The 18,118-nt window shown below is 31.5% G+C and overlaps 1 protein-coding gene across 1 annotated transcript in view; it reads left to right on the forward strand.

The window, feature by feature from the left end:
• Positions 1 to 358: 358 nt before the first annotated feature.
• Positions 359 to 18,118, forward strand: part of LOC117171626 — a 33,336-nt gene continuing 15,576 nt past the window's right edge. Inside the window, exon 1 of the mRNA XM_033359108.1 lies at positions 359 to 451. Coding sequence (XP_033214999.1) covers positions 391 to 451 — 61 coding nt within the window. The 5' untranslated portion in view covers positions 359 to 390. The remainder of the gene's footprint in view (positions 452 to 18,118) is intronic.

The following is an 18,118-nucleotide window of genomic DNA, read 5'->3' on the forward strand; positions in this document are numbered from 1 at the left end:
TGAAAGAGTGAAAATTATAGCTTCTGCAAATTACAGAAATTCGTAAAATTTTGTATAAAGCTACTTCAATTTGTTTAAATCGAAGAAAATTAATTCTAGAATATATTTTCCTCAGTTTTTCAGCTCTTTTCCTTGCTGCGTGGATAACGCAAAGAGAAAAATAATTATAATAGAAGCACACAGCAAATAATAATAGCCTATGCTATATTCATTATAAGACCTTGCTTTTGTATGAAATTAATTGAATTGCGTCTCCGATCAAGGTTATGAGAATTTCAATAATCGTGTTGATTTTCCTGCTGCGGGCTTATAAATCGTCAGTATAAATAGCCGTGATTTCGTTAGAAATTTATCAGTTACATTTACGAATTTAACCCTTCGATAGGAACAATGATGATTTTGGTTGAATCATTGCTGCTTACTATTGCGATTTTTTTGCTTGATTCTGTTGGTGAGTGCTATAATATATACTGCATGTAAAAATTGCCTCGCACTGGTCTTGTGGCATTATATTGCGCAATATACCCGATTGAGTACTCGCGCACAGCGCCCTTCAAGCACTTCTAGAAATTTGTTAAATGGATATGATTCTACGGGACCTCGTGTTTAATAACATTCCCTCATCCGACATATCATTTTATAGTTTTAACTTAAGATATCAAACTTATAACCATTTTTTAAATTTAAACAATGTTTCAAAAGATTTTCCAAGATTTAGGAAAAATTAAATATTGACATTCATTATAAAGTATTTTAGCATATCTCAGTGGATTTTCAGACGCATCAAATGACTACAAACTATTTTAAATAATTAAAATGTTTTAGAGAGAATCTAAATATACTCAAGGTATTTTACGAATTTCTAAAGGACCTCTAGGAATTTAATCAGATTTCCATTAATTTAATCGATTTAAAATAATTTCGATACATACTAAAGCATTTCAACGGATTTTATGGTATTTGAAGAGGTTTTTAGTTGTTTTAATAATTTCATCAGGCTTTAAAAGATTTTAAGTGATATTAAAGGATTTTATATTTTTCATTTTTGTGGGAATTATGGTGGGTTAAATCAAGTCCATGAAAAAGTGGTTTTTCTCAAAACTAGCTAGAACGATTTTTAAGAACAGAATATATATTGTAGACCCTAAGAAAGCTATTGCAAAAACTAAGAAAAAATATTTCGAAACAAATTTCATGCAAACCAAATTTTGAATTAAAAGTTTTGTTTTTGAGATTATGTCTAGAGTAAGCACATATATTTCACATACACACTCCTTAGAATACACTTTAGAAGCTATACTTTTGTTCAATTTTTGAAAATGTTAGAACATCGTGAAAAAAATTTCCTAATGATAGTCCTGGAAACGAAGATTTATGGGACTTGTGTACGGGGGAAATAAAAGTACAGGAAGTATTATTATTTGCTACCTCATCGACCTATTTTAAGAGAAAAAAAAATATGGGATAAAGACCAATCAATCTATTACAAAAATGTAATACTTGCAAAAATTTAAATTTGAAACAAATTTTCAATTTTTCAAAAAAGAAAATTAAATTATGTTCGCGCCTAACCACACTTTGATTTTACAGACAAATTTATTAAAATATTTTTTATAACCTATAGTTTTTAAATTTGTTGAAAGTAGAAAAAAGTTATATCCTAGAAAACGTATCAACCAACTTTGATAAACAAAATATATGTTGTAGACACTAATGAGGCTAGTTAAAAAAATTACAGGACTGAAAAAATGTTGAATTAAAGAAATTTTTTTTCAAAGTATGTGTTCAAAAATAAGTACATCCAAATTTGACAGGAATATTTCTAATAATATTATTTATAACATATTATTGTTTAAGTTTTGAAAGTCGTGGAACAATATGAACAAAAGTAAATTCTCATAGTTACAGTGTACTGCTCCCGGCCACCGTGCGGTCCTGAAATTTTTTTTTAATGTGTTACAATTAAAGGATATCCTCAAAATTTATTTTTATTAATTGTAAATTTCAATTTTACCTGTATTTGAACAACAATTTTATTGTTATAAACTTTAAATGTCTACAACGTGTAGTTTGTTTATAAAAATCTGTCAAGTCGTTTTTAATAATAACAACTTTTTTATTTTTATTTTCCCACCATTATTCCCACAAAAATAGCTATTCAAGGTGATCGTAGAGAGAAATTCTACTTCACATGAATTGAAATAAATTCACATAAATTCACATAAATTTGTTGGTTAAAAGTAAACTTTTTTGTTAAATATTTAACTTTCTCATAAGAAATTCGTCTTTTCAACTCAACTCTAATAGGGAAAAAGGACGCTGACTTTAGGAAAATTATGCGAAAAAAGCGTTACATAAATATTAATGAAATTTAAAATACATAAGTATATTTTTCGTCATATAAATGCGATTATTTTAATATACAGTGCATATTCAGCCTGAAGTAAATTTAGTAATATTAATAGTAAATCGTTCAGGCAAACCAGTGTGACAACTTTCCCTAAAACTATTTAAAAACCTATACCTAGCATCAGTAAGATTTCTCATTATTTCTGAACTCTTTTTCGTCACTGTTTATAAAAAGCTTAAATGACGAAAATCAATTTCGATTGCAATTTTTACATTAATATTTGATTGATTCGAAACCTTTTAAATAATATATTTTATATAAGGACATGCTCTCTCAAATACTTGCAAATTTCTTTTCAAATTTTCCTATGATAAATTAGAATAATGTACAACCAAAAACAAATTTTGAAAATCGAAAACGTAATTCTGTAGAAAATTATTTTTAAGAGAACCCTGAATATGCATAACTAGTTGATAAACCATTTAAACATTGTAATATAGAACTTCAATTATTTTTCTTAATGTTTTACAAACAACTAGAAGGAAATATTTTGAAAGTGAAAATGGGCTAGCTCAGGATTACAATTTTAAAATAGGGTTTTATTTTTGTTTGGAGAGAGTATAAATGCTAGAACATTGCGTATGTTTATTCAAGGAGAAGAATACTTAAAAAGTTTGAATAAAAAATTGAAATTTTATATAGAAATAAGGACAATGTGCAACCAAAAGAATTTATAATCCATATTAATGCATTATATGTTTAAAATTCTGAAAAAAAATATATTTTTTCAACTTTGTTTAAACTATCAAATCACGATTAATCATTTTTGCCTTTTTCATGTTCATGAGTTTTTTTTTACGTAGGGCTTTCTTTCTTACTCAAGACATCAAAAGATCAACCAAAAAGTCGAATTTCGTACAAAATATTTTGATTTTTAACCAAAGAAGATCATTTTTCAATTTAAAATGTCTGTATTTAAGACACATACTACTCAGCAAAAAAAAGAAAAGAATTTTTAGAAAAATACCTGATTTTTTTAACTGAAAATTATGAATCTTTTTATAAAAATTAATTTTTTTAATGTTCTCTAAACAAACATCTTATTCGACAGAAGAAATAAAAGAAATATTATATGAATACAAACTATTCTCAAATTATTAAATACACAGGAATAAAACTATTCTCAATTAAACTCTCCATTAATTGTTTTTCGCGCTTCTTGAACTTGAAGGAAGACAAGAAATTTTATATTCAAAGTACTATATAAATTATTAGTTGACAAAGATGAAATTTCTTTATATCATGTTTCTTGATTTCCATTCGATGAGACTTTTGATATTTATTAATTATATTTAATACGTAGTTTTTAAATTTCTCCTAAAATGCTGGAACATTAAAATTAAGGATATTTAAATAGGAAAACAATCCAATGTAAAATCCGTTTTTAACGTCCAATAATGAAATTGATAAACAGAATTCCTGAAAACAAAATCAAGAATCTAACGACCAAATTTGGACAACCACTACAAAATATTCCCATTGGAATAAAAAAAAAGAACACTTTTCTCCCCTCCTTTCCCCCTAAAAAAGAAAAAAAGAAAAGAAAATTAAAATTATTCATCCTTACTTTGGACGAAAATAAAAAGGAGGAAAGAAAAATGAGAAGGAAACCAACCAAATCCCCTTCCTTCTCTTTTTTTATTTTTTTCGTCCTCTTTATTCCAACCATTACCAAATCCCAATAAAATTTTTTTTTAAATATTTATTATAATCATCAACGTTTCGGCATTCATACTCATGCTGGACAATCGACAAAATTTTGTTCAATCATCGGAACAGAGTTTTTTTTAATTTTGATATTGGAAATTGAAATTAGTTCTTATTAATTTTCTTACTCTTTCATCCTAAATTGAACATTTGCCTTTTACGAATCTGCAAATTAATAGTAATCTTTGATAAATCCAGAGAACATTTATGTCAAGTTTCAAATAATTTATTTATTTTAATTTTTATTAAATCAGAATAATTAATTTCTACTCAACGATATGAAAAAGCCAAAAAAATAAACACTTTGCTTACGAAAGCTCTACAAAATCACCATAACAACTGTTTAAATGTTCTTAAAAAATAAAAAATTCAAATTTTGAGCTTTAAGAACATAATAAAAAAGAAATAAAAGGAAATTACATTTCGCCGTTAAACTATGCAAGATGCAAAAGAAGATCATTGCACAAAAATTATGTTTCCAAAAAAGATATAAAAATTTTATTTTTCACCATTCTTTGATAAGATGCGTAATTTTTTGGTAGAACACTTATTTATCTGAATGCAACAAAACAGATGCTAAATACAAACTCGATATTGTAGAAAAATCGTCTTCTTTTGGCAGAAAAATCATCTTTTGGCATGAAAATTCAACTATTTCTTTAACATATTTTTTGTTGGTGATTCATCGTTTTAGTTAAATAGTTAAGGGAACAGTCTTCAATTTTTAATTACTTCTTCAAACATTATTTTATCATAGTAAAATTAATTTATTAATTTCAAACTTCTAAGAAGTCAAAGAAAGCGTTTGAAGTTAATACAGCTTTTTTATGATTTAAATATATCGCTGTTACGACAGCCTGAAGTTATCCCTGTTTGAAACTAAATGACACGATACCTCGACTTCAAGCCATCGAAAATAGAAAAGGTTGTGAAATTAGTAAATTATAAAAAAATAGCCATAATGTGAAGTGCGATAATTCACACGTGATAACATATAACAAAATGGTGGAGTTTAAAAATTTTCGATCTTTTTGTCAACTTTATTGTTTAAACTATCGACTAAATAATAATAAAAAATTTTAATTCTAGCCCATACTGAAACTCGACATGTGTAGAATAAGTGTATAAAATTTGACTTTTACTTTTTTTCTTTTAAAATATAGCAAAAATATCATATTTCTATAGCTTTTTAAAAAAATAGCCTCTATTTCTTAATCGGCGATTCATGCGCCATATACTACTACACTAATGTGTAAATTTTAAAATACCGATTTAAAAAAAATAGCAGACTGCTTTTCTTTAATTTTAAATTCAATTATTTTGAGAGAAAATACGTATCTTTTGTTTCAATTTAACTTATTTTTCATTTTAAATGTTTTTTAAGGAACTATACATCATTAAAATTTTTTTTAAATAGATTTTTTGTTATCAAAGGTTCATCAGTTTGGTGCGAAATTTAACTATTTTGTTAAAAATCACATTTTTGTTTAAGAATTAATTACTTCAATTGAAAATGTAATAATAAAATTTTACATTAGTAATGACATTATTAATTACATTGATTGATAAAAATAACATTAGCGTTATCCAAATTAGCTAATTAACATGGAAAAAAGTAAAAACAATTTCGTTTAGATTTTCGTTTACGGAATCCAAAAATCATGAAATTTTGTCGGTGTCTGTCCGTATGTCTGTATGCACGGTTACCTGGAAGTTACAGCAATGCTAACTTTTATAGGATTTGTACAATTGAGTCAGCCTTTATACACTTCTTGGGATTTTAAAATGAAGGCTACGTTCCTTGCAGATATTTCCAACCAAAATTATCAAATTAAGAGCATTTTAAAAATTTTGAATTAAAGTTTTGAATAATGTATATTCAGCTTTCTTTTGAGCTATATTTCAACAGATTTCTGCTTTCGATTTTAAAAATTTGTTTTTGTATAATTTATTCATTGTTGATAAAAAGTTTAAATTTTCTAGAAAAATTTGTAAAAACTATTTGCTTTGAAAATATCAGCTTCAATAAGTGTGAAATTAGGCTACTGACAAGTATTGAAAAATCAGTAATTCAATTATTTTGCTAATTTCGTAGAAAAAAAACGAGTTGCGTGACGCAAATAAATATATTTATTTAGGACTATATGTAATAATAAAAAGAATTATATTATAAGAACGGAAAACTAGAAAAAAGAAAAGTTTAATAAAACAACGCGATGGTGTTACATTCTTAACTCAATGAAAACAATTAGAAGGTCAAGCTATAAGTTTGTAAACGAGATGTAGCCGTCCTCAGTTTAAAAGTATTGCCTTCCGATTGTTTAAGTAAATTGAATGAAAATAAAGATTTTGTAGGCAAATTTTTTTCATTTTCAAAAGTTTGTCAATTAGCATTTTTACCTTATTATCCATAGAAAATCGAAATTGCTTAGCTATCTTTGTGAAAATTATTTTCCTCAAATAAGCAGCGGCTTGCATCATTATAAAATTAGGTGCTTGAAGAAGGTTATTTTAATTGTGTAGCTTTTTATCTCATGGTTTTATCTCATTCTTTCAGGTCTCCCTGAATCAAAATTAATCAAATTAACCTATTTTGATAATTAATCAAATGATTCGATTTATAGCTTATTGCTTGATACAACTAAATAGATTTACGACGAACGAAATATTTTAATTAAAAAAGATCATAAAATGGAAAACATCAAAAATAGACATTTTTAATGAAATAACGCAATAGTGTAGCATTATAAACACTGCTAAAGAATTAGAAGGTCGTATTACGAAATTTTAAACCTGACGTAACCTGTATTTAATTTATGAACATTGCCTTCTAGTTGTTAGAATGATGTTTAGAAAAATAAATAATAAGAGTGAAAAGTGTTATCTTGTAGCATAGATTAATAAAAATATCAAACAAATTTAATATGCTCATTAAGGATTTTTATTTACATACATTTTTATCAAACTACAGCAATAGCGTTTATCAACAATTAGCAATATAATTAATTGTGGTTCTGGTTTTCAGCATTTTTAGAAAAAATGATGACACTGATTGGCCTGGATCATTTATTATTTACCTATTAAAAATCACGTTTCTTTAATTTAAAAAAAAATTATCTCTGGGACATCTTGTTGCATACAAAAGTATAAGTGACGAATGGACGGAAACTTTAAAAGAAATTTTTTTCAGCCAAATTAATGAATGTTTACTGTAGGAAAATAATTATTCTATTTAAATAAATTTTTATTTGTTCTGAATATTTCAATTTTTCTAATCAAATAAAAATTGCCTCCAGAAGTACATAATTATGCAAACAAAAGTAATTTATTTTGTCTAAAGAAATGCTTCATCGGCATAAAGTAGTTTATATCTCCACCTAAGATATGAATCTTACAATCAGAGTGAATTTTAAAATAAAATAAATGTTAACAAGAAAGTTTATTCACAACCAAGCAGTTTGTTTTCTAATTAAAATTATTAATCTTTAACCAAAACATAAAGGTTTTTTAACTTTTAGTCTCTTAGTTGAATTTCATTCAACCAAAAAGGCGAATTCTCATCTAAAAATGTAATATTTTATATTTTGATACAAGCCGGGTGTGTGGTCGGTTCCAGAGGAACCGAAGACTGAACTGCGTTGGGAGTGTGAGCAGGTTCCGTGAGGAACCGAAGGTCGTGACTCAATATGCGGCTGCTGGTCGGAGTTGGAAACGGCCCATGGACGGGCAAGTTTCGGTTGTTGACCCGCAGAAACTCGTCAAGTCGATCCATCAACCGGGTTTGATTCTGGCGGCTGGTCGGCGGCTGCAACGGGTTGCGGGGTGCACCGTTTGTGGTCAAGAGATACCTCCAAACCTGGAGGCCGTCCATGGACTCGTACTGGTGATGGAGGACCCCCTCATGATCAGATTCTTGGGTTTGCTACCACGTTCTGGTGGTGGGCCCTGGCACGTCCGGAGACGTGAGGGCCAGGGACCAGGTGTTGGTGGAGGGCCCCTGCAGACCTCACCACAAGGGCGTTTCGAGGGACGAGTCATAGGCGAGCGGAGGAGTTCATCTTCATCGATGATGATGACCCATTCGTCGCTTTTCTCTACCCGAAAACGCTTGTGGGGAGAGGGAATGGTTAGCTGGAGAGGCGGAACGTCCGGGATCTCGTAACGCCTGGATGAATCCAGATGGCCCGAAACCGCGAAGGAAGAAGAGGATGATTGAGGCCAAATGAATCGGACTTGAGAGGAGGCGGGAAGGTGTACGATGAAACGTTCTATGGTTCTATGGTCCAGTGATCCCAGATTTGAAACGAGGTACACTCCAATACTATAACAGGTCTATGTCCGTGTAAATATAGTAGGAGACGATGATCATTACTGGGATGCGAGCGCAACCCATTTCTCCTCTTATAAATTTGAAAACTCGAAGGTGCACGATTGCCGGTTGCAACACTTCGGCGGTTCTATTTTTATCTCTATCTGCTTTGAAATAAAATCAAGAGATTGGGATTTTAATATTTCTAATTATTATTTATAGTTAACAGTTAATAGTCTTATTTATATCTTGATCCGCATTTGAAAGAAATTAAAGAAATTGGCGATTTTGGAATTTATCTCGTTTGGATAAAAACTCAATTATTTGATTGAAAAATTAATTATTTTGTTGAAAATTTAAGTATTTTTAAAAAAGTCCTCTTTCTATCAGAAGTTCAACTACTTTGTTAAAATTGATTTATTTTTTATTTAAAGGTTCATCTCTTTCGTTAAAAATACATTTTTGAAACTAAAAATTAAAAAAATTTAACTATTTGGTTGAAAGTTTAATTCTTTGATTGAAAACTCATATTTTTCGCTTAAAAAATTCAACTTTATGTAGATGATATGTCTTTTTGATTTTAAAATTAAATAATTTCGTTTAAAATTCAGGTATTTTGTTCGAAATTTTTCTTTTTTGTATATCATTAATTTTCTTTGTTGAAAATTCATCTTGTTGGTCGAAAATTTAACAACTTTGTTGGAAATTCATTTTTCCTGTTGAAAATTATTTATCTTTATCTGCAAACGTAACTATTATAGGATTGATTAAAAAGTAATCGTGTATATTGGTTAAGTTGAAAAATCGTTTTTTTTTTATAGAACATTAACCTTTTTGGTCAAAAATTCACCTTTTCCCTTGAAAATTTAACAATATTGTTGAAAATTAGTTTTTTTCTTGCTCAGTTCAATTTTTTATCACAGTTTTTATCTGGAAATTGAACTATTCCATTTTGGGTTGAAATTTTATTCTGTACATTGTATTAGTTAAAACACCAATTATTTGATAGAAAATTAATTTATTTGTTTTGGATTATGATTTTTTTTTAATTTCAAGAATTTGAAAAAAAAATTTAATTGAATTGAAGGTATTAAAAATTTAAAAATAATTCATTTTACAAGATGATTCTGAATCCCTTCAAAATTAAAGAATTAATAGATATTAGTTTTTAAAATTATTTACAATTATGACTTCAAATATTATTTCAGTCTAAAAGAATTTTATTTTTAACCCATTTGATTTGAAATTTTTTAATTATAAAAGGAAATTTCGTTAATTATTAGCAATAGTTAACCGTTCATTAAAAACAATCCATTATAAACAAATATTAAAATCTATACAAATTTGAACAGAATGATTCGAAATCGAAAGCCTTGAATTGTTAAAATTGTAATAAGCTAAATTTTAACGTTTAACGCTACAATTTCAATGTAAAAAGAAAGATTCGAAATTAATTTAAAACTTGAAATTATTTCGAATAATTTGAAACACGATGTAGATTTTCGCAGATTTAAAAAAAAAATTAAAATTTTTGAGAATTGTAAAATGTTTAAAAAGAATAACAAAAATTGTTGTGATTAGTAAGAAAATTCAAAATGACTTTTTATTTTGAAAAATTAATTTTATGTGAGTATTTGAAAAGATTTTAAAAATTAAAAGAAAAGAAAGAATCAGGTCGATTTTAAGGCAATTTTGTTATTTTTCAGTTTTTTTAATGTTAGGAAAAAATTCAGTTAACAATATATATCAATTTTCAACCAAAAAAATTACTTTTCAACTTAATAAATTAAGTTTTTCTCAAATAATTAGTGTTTACTAATACAATGTATGGGATAAAGTTTCAACCAAAAATGGAATAGTTCAATTTCTACATAAAAATGATTAATTGTCTACAAAAAGTTGAATTTTTACTCAAAAAATATGAGTTTTCAATCAAAGAGTTCAACTTTCAACCAAATAGTTAAATTTTCAAACATAATTATAAAACGTTGTCAAAAAAGCGTATTTTTTTACAAAGTAGTTCAACTCTTTGTGAAACAATCGACTTTTAAACCCAAGAAGATGTAGAGGTTAATATTTCAACCAAACAATTGCATCTTTGACCAAAAAGATTAAATTTCTACGAAACAAGGTACACAAAAATTATGATTTTAATTTTCAACAATATAGTTGCATTTACAACAAAACGAATTTGCAAATAAACAATATTTACAGTTCACATTTCAAACCAAAAATTTAATTTTTAACCTAAAAGTATACATTTTTCATAAAACAATTTAATTTGTACAATGACGAATTTTTAACAAAATACATGATTTTTTTAACCAAAAATGGTATAGATTGTCAACTTCAAAAATGTATTTTCAAAAACACAAAACATATTTGCATCTGAATAGATTAATTTTCAACGAAAGAGATGAACCTTCAAATAAAAAAAATAAGTAAAAACAAAGTATTTTAACTTTTGATAGAAAAGAGGACTTTGTACAAAATAGTTACATTTTCAACAAAATAATTAATTTTTCAACCAAATAATTGAGTTTTTATCCAAACTAGATGAATTCTAAAATCGCCAATTTCTGTAATTCCTTTCAAATTTGAAACAAGCTATAAATAAGACTATTATATAAAGAGGCGCGCGAAGTATTCAAATCATGAAAATCGCCAGCAACGAAATCTGGAAATATTAAAATCCCATTCTCTTGATTTTATTTCAAAGCAGATAGAGATATAAATAGAACCGCCGAAATGTGCCGAACGGCAATTGTGCACGTTCGAGTTTTCAAATGCAGAAGAGGAGAAATTGGTTGCGGGCGCAACGCATTAATGTATATCGTCTCCTACTATATTCACACGGATATAGACCTGTAATAGTATTGGAGTGTACCTCATTTCAAATCTAGGATCATTGCGGTAGAGCGTCTAAGCGGCGGCGAACTCGGGTACGCTTGCCAGAACGGGGACAAAGGTCTTGCTCTTTCCAGGCATATGTCTGGGGAGGGTAGAAGTGAGAGAAAAAAATATAGCAAGGACTATCGGCATCGCAAGAAGGCTTACTGGTCCGCGAAAGAAGATTAGCTAAAAGCGACATGAGCTGCGAAGAGAGCTTACCAACCCAGAAGAAAGAGAGAGATAGGAAAGCGAGGGAGGCGGGGCTGCAACATCGTACCGGCCTGTGAAGTTAGAAAAAGAGAGCCGGCGGGGCAGCAGAGAATTTACCGGCCTTTAAGTAAGTACAGAAAGCGGCGTGGCTGTAAAGAGCTTACCGGTTTAGAGTAGAGAGAGGTAATGGGAATGAGAGAGAGACGTGTTGGGTAGGAAGGTGAGAAAAGGATGGAGAAAAAACGCTGAAATAATTTTTAGATTGAAAATGCACTTCTTTACTCTCATAAAATGGTACACAAGGTATTCGAAGATGATCGAGAGACTGAGGTAACCCAAGCGATCGTCCGAGCAAGAGTGCGGACTTTCGAAGAAGAAGAAAAAGGGGTGGGTTTGGGCATTGTTACACAATTTCAAACAAATTTGACATGACTGGCATTAAAAGTGATGTTAATTCGGTGTGGAAAAAAGCCCGCAAGCGAGAAAAGACCACAACAATCTGTTAATTTCTTTTATAGAAGGAAAGATGGGAAAAGAAGAAGAGAAGGAAGTGGGAGTATAGGGACGAAAAAAAAAGAAATTTTCTAGTAGGTCGGGGATGGCAGGGCCACTTCGACCTTAGTGACTTATTTCATGAGAAAGTCTTTTTGCATCGCGTGTTTGCGAAATTCTTAGTATATCTGGGGTTTTTGTGATATGTCTGAGAAATTTATTTTGTATGATTTTAATGTGGTTGATATTAGTTTTTGACGCACCTCCCCATATTGTACATGCATAAGTTATGATTCTTCGGATTAAAATTTGGTAGATTAGGAGTCCATATTCGGGTTTTAGACTCGAGTGTCTATTAATAATGGGATTTAAGCGTGAGAGAACCCCGAGAGCTTTCCTTTAGTTTCATGGATATGCTGCTTCCAATTAAGACGTTTGTGAAGTTTATCTCCTAGGTATTTTACGGAATTTTTCCATTCTATTGGCTCGTTAAACATTTTGGGTGGACCAATTTAAACTTTTCTTCTGTCTGAAAAAAGAATTGATTCTGACTTTGCTACGTTTATTTTTATTCTCCATACTTTAGCCCAAGCCTCGATAACTTTAAGAGCTTTGTTAAGTAGTTTTAAAATTTTTGGAACGGACCAGAAAGAAGTGAATAACGCGGTGTCATCTGCATATAGTCCAATTATAACTTCGGGTACCTCAGAGATGTCGTTTACGTAGATAATAAAGAAAACCGGTCCTAGAATGCTGCCTTGGGGCGCACCCGCTCCGATGTGTTCCTCTTTCGAGAGTGTCTGGCCTATTTTGACTGAGAATTTTTTGTTAGAAAGAGAAGAGTTTATAAAGAGGATGAGCCCTCTTAAGAAATTGTAATTTATTAGTTTTTTAGCAGATCTTCATGCCAGACACTGTCAAACGCTTTTTCTACATCGAGGAAAACAGCTCCAGTATGTTTTCTTCGATTGAAATTTAAGCTAATGGCTTCGGTTATCTTGAGCATCATGTTCTGCGTAGAGCGACCTTTTCTGAAACCATATTGTTGCGGTTTAAGGATGCTGTTTTCTTCGAGGCTATTAAAATAAGACCGAGGTGAAATGCGTCAAATTAGAAAAATATAAAAGCAAAAGTCTAAAATTAAATAGAAATAATATCCTTGCTAAGAGATATAGGTAAATAAAATAAAAGTGAAATTCCATAAAATTCTAAAGTATCATTTGTGACGGTCTAAGCACTTCAATTATAAACAAACAAATCATTTCAATATCTGTCATAGATCCGTAAATCCATGCAGTACCTTATTCAAGGAAACAAGAGATGAGTTTTACAGCCTTGCCGTAGCGGAGGTAAACTTACAACTGCCGCAGTCTTCGGGGCTGCAGGTTGGGTCCCGTTCCAGGACGACTTCCCTTACCTAGTCTAACATACAAAAGAGTCTATTTTAGGATAACCATATTCCTTTTACGAAACCTGTTACACACCCAATGCTAAATTATTCTTACTCCTGGAAGAACTTAATTTTTACGCCTTAGCTTGACAATTTCATTTTTTACTAATGGTTCCGTGGATGTTATATTGGAATCAATTCCTCATACAGAAGGTGTGAAAGGTACGTACGTTTCTATGTGTGGTGGCGTTAAATTATTAGTTACGGTATTCGTAGTGCAGCATATTTTTACAGACACGTTAGGCATACATCTTTTTATTAATTGCACTATACCGCATTTATATAAAACAAAGAAAACACTAGTTATAACTGAGAGATAGCTTAGATAGGTCAACGTATCGTGCGCTTTTTCGGTCCGAGATCGAGTACGTCTATCGGTCTGGATTCTATTCAGCGAATTTTCTATTTCATCTAGTGTTTTACTAGAATCAGTTAAAGTTTCAGGAATAATTTGTTTTTGCAATGGAAACAGATCATTTTTCAAAAGATCGATCTCAGCTGAAGAAAATGGCATTGTTATATTCTTCCTGTAGCTAGTATATTTTGCAAATTTTAATGTTTTCTTTAATTTAATTATAATAGACTCGGAGTAAAGAACGCAGTTTTCACTTGATCGGACCAGAATCGCCTCGCGAATGACAACTTCTTTAATCTCGCCGGGACAGTTAACACTTAACGTAAGTTCGTTTTCGGGTATTAAAATGTAACCCTGATTACTAGCCAAAGTTATGTATGTTAACAATTCAATTTTGAATTGAATTGAACCTGGCACATCTTGTAATCCAATGTTTTGATACTGGCTCTAATGATTTGATTTTCGCATGTGTGCATTTCTGAGATGAGGTAAGTTGGTTGTAGCCGTTGACAGATTTTAATTTTGTCGTATTCCTTACAGTCTTTCAACAAATTCTTATTAGTTGGTACGTAAACAGTTTTTCTTCGTTAATTAGTATGTACTCATCTCGGGGAATCGGTGCTACAAAGTTAAGACCCTTTTTTTGTGGAATAGGAATTAAATCTCGGACCTGAAATTGATCGACTTCTAGTACAGGTATTTTGGTGGAATATAGTTATTTACCGTCGAATACCATGATTTCGATTTCTCTGATATCAATGATGTACTGGTAATTTATATCCTTCAAAGGGATTGGATATTTTACGTTAAGTGTTTCTTCAAATTCTTAAAATTCAACAATCAAAATTCATGGTGTTAACAATTGCGGATGAATGATACCATGCTTGCCATCATTGATAGCTTCGATTATTAAATTTACATCTTCACTTAATTCATCTGGAATCATGGTACACATAGTAAAACCATTGACAGAACTGACAAAAAAGGATCAACGTTTCGAGAGGACTTCAGCCTGTGAGAAAAGCTTTCCAGAATTAAATGATTGTCTTTGCTCCTCCCCCGTATTAAAATATCCAGATTACAATTAAACATTTACATTGACCACAGATGCTAGCAATGTAGGTTTAGGAGCAATTTTATCTCAAAAAGGACACCCTGTTTGTTATATTTCAAGAACATTAAACTCACCAGAGTTAACCTATACAAATACAGAGAAAGAACTTCTAGCGATTTTTAGGGCAATCAGACGACTACGGCAATATTTATTGGGACGAAAGTTCATAATACAAGGACAATACCGCGGCTGATGGACTCTCCCGAATGCATCCAATCAAGGAACTGGAAAATTTTTCAGAAAATTTAACTGCAAACACAGAAGACAATGCAAAAGACAATAACCCACAATCTGATGATGAGACAATTACCGACAATAATGACTCAGAACCTGAGGAGATTTGCTCTAATCCATTAGTATTTGTAGAGGGAGAACCATAAAATCAAGTTAATCAACCCATCGCAACAAGGTTAAGAATCCATGAACCAAAAGACGAAAAGGAAATTTTCAAAGAATACTCTTCTTGGAAAATGGATCGCAGGCCGGGCAAGCTGAAAAACAAACCCGTAGTTGGCGAAAAAAACTAGATTAAAGTCAGCAAGAAAAATATCTTCTCGTTGTTGCGAATACAACTGCCAGATTACAACGAAGAAGCTTGGATGAATTTAATATAGGCTAAGGTAAAAGACTTCGCAACTACTAAAAACTGGAAGATATTGAAGTTTCACATGGAAGATCCGCTAATCACTAATATCGAGAGGGTACGCATTCGAGATATGTTAAATTTTCTGCTGAAAACAAAATTTATAGAACATGAGTTTTTCCTCTGTGAGCGACCTGACAAACTATTAAACGAGGAAGAAAAGCAAGATCTACTAAGAGAAGCACACGGAAACTTAGCGACCTGCCACTTTGGCGAAAACAATACCATCCAAAGGTTAGGTGAACAAACTTCTTGAGAGGACATGGAAAAGGATGCAATTGACTTTATTAAGAAATGTCGAACTTGCCAACAGGAAAAACTGACCCGAATCCGACCCAAAGTAGAAGACGTAATTCCAGAAATACCGACGGAACCACACGAGAAAATCGTTATGGATATAGTTGGACTACTGCGTGTAACGCAATGCGGAAATAAGTACATCCTATCCATCCAGGACGTCCTCACTAAATATATTACCCTGATTCCTTTAAAGGAGACAACGAGCGAGACTATACTGACTAATTTACTGGATCACTTCATCTACATTTGCTCTGCCCCAAAACACATACTCACAGATCAAGGTGCGAATTTCATTTTAGAACTTGTCCAAAAGTCCGAGAATTTATTCAGAATCAAGCACATTAGGACCACAGCTTTCCATCCACAAAGCAATGGAGCCCTTGAGAGAACCCATGGAACAATTAAGGAACTACTAAAAACATACATGTCAGATAATGAAACTGAATGGGATCAAAATCTAAATCTAGTATGCTGATCTTTCAATACAGCTGTCTACGAGAGCACAGGCCTGACACCGTTTGAGATGACCTTCGGCAGAAAAGCCAACTTACCGTCTGCACTGGCTACCACGAGCTCATTAACATATCAGGAATTATTAGATAAGTGGAAGAGACGTCACGAAGGATATCTCGAAAAAGGGAAATTTGCTATAAGAAAGTCGCAAGAGCGTCTGAAACGTCCACAAGACGCTAAAATTGTACGCATTAACCCTATATTTTAACCCGGCGGTTCTGTTCTCCTACACAACGACATTGAAGCCACCAAACTGGTAAGAGAATGGTTAGGCCCTTACACTATTGTCAGGAGAATAGGCGAAACTAATTATGAAATCCTTTGCGAGATACCAAACTATATCTTGCATGCTAACCAACTGAAATTATACTATCAGTAACACGGAAATTGTATAAAATTTCAGCGTAATCGAAGAAGCATGCTCTCCCTTCTGCTCTTTCTGCTCTTTCCCGCCGTCCTGGCCAACGTCACCTTTACGTCACTCAATGATGTGACGATTTTCGCCGAGAACCTTGGCCCGGCAAGACTGTACCACACAAATTGGCATTTATGCACATCCATCGATAAAACCGAAATTGAACTCCGGTTTCTTTAACTGCGTAAGTTGTATCAGACAACTGCTTTGCTGTTCGAAACAGATTATAGCGAAAAATTTGAACTAAATATTTTAGGCGGTAGAATCAATTGATTAGAAACTCAAAAATATTTATTAGACAAACTGTTAGGAATCAACAGACAAAAACGCGGACTAATAAACGCAGTAGGCACAATTTCTAAAACATTGTTTGGCACATTGAGCGAGAGTGACTTGGACTACATCAATTCAGAAATTGACAAATTGTACAAAGATAATAAAATCCTTGCGAGCAGCATTTCAAAACAAACCTTCCATTAACGCTGACTTGTCCAATATTATTTGAAGCAAGTCTGAGTTGTTATCCTGATTTAGATTTTCTTGAATCATTGTAACTGAAGTTTGATTTTCTTCAATTTCCTCTAATTCCTCGACCGGATTTTCAAGTAAGTTTTTTAGATATGCCGATAGTGCCAGTGTAATTATTGTTTATGTGTGCGCAAAATAATCTTCAATGGTTTGGTTATGGCGGGTGTGTGTGTCGCGACGCGGGTGACAATTTTTTTTTTGCGTTTATGAAAGAAAGAAGCCGCGTACCACTTCTTACTTGTACAATCATTACACATGATGTTTATTTAAAAAAAGCCACGTATCACTTCTTACTTATACAATCGCTATTTCACACGTCGTTTGTTAAAGAAAGAAGCTGCGTATCACTTCTTACTTGTACAATCGTCAATACTAACTTACGCAATACGTTGACAGTCGTTAGTGCAGTTGACGACCGCTGACAGGATGCGAGGGAGGATGTTGGCGTTGGCTAGATGCAGGTTGAACGTATTTTCTTTCACTCGTAGGGGGCTGGGAAATTCTTCAACTCCCGCGACGTCTGCTTTGGAGAGTGACGTCTCTCCTTTCTTAAGAGTCACTGGTAGCCCTACTTAATTCAGACTACTTACGTGTTCTCTTTTGGTTAAAGATTAAAAAATCTTTATATGCCCTGATTATTTCGTGCCAATCAAGGGTGGCAGTGGTATGATGGAATTAAAAAAAAAAACTTGACCGCACTGTAATTCCGGTAGGAATTCGGTTCTTTTAGATCCCAAAAGAATGACGTATCGATTCAAAGGAATCCTGGAAGGATCGCCA

The sequence above is a fragment of the Belonocnema kinseyi genome, chromosome 4 (genome assembly GCF_010883055.1).
Source record: "Belonocnema kinseyi isolate 2016_QV_RU_SX_M_011 chromosome 4, B_treatae_v1, whole genome shotgun sequence".
NCBI classification, from domain to species: Eukaryota; Metazoa; Arthropoda; class Insecta; order Hymenoptera; family Cynipidae; genus Belonocnema; species Belonocnema kinseyi.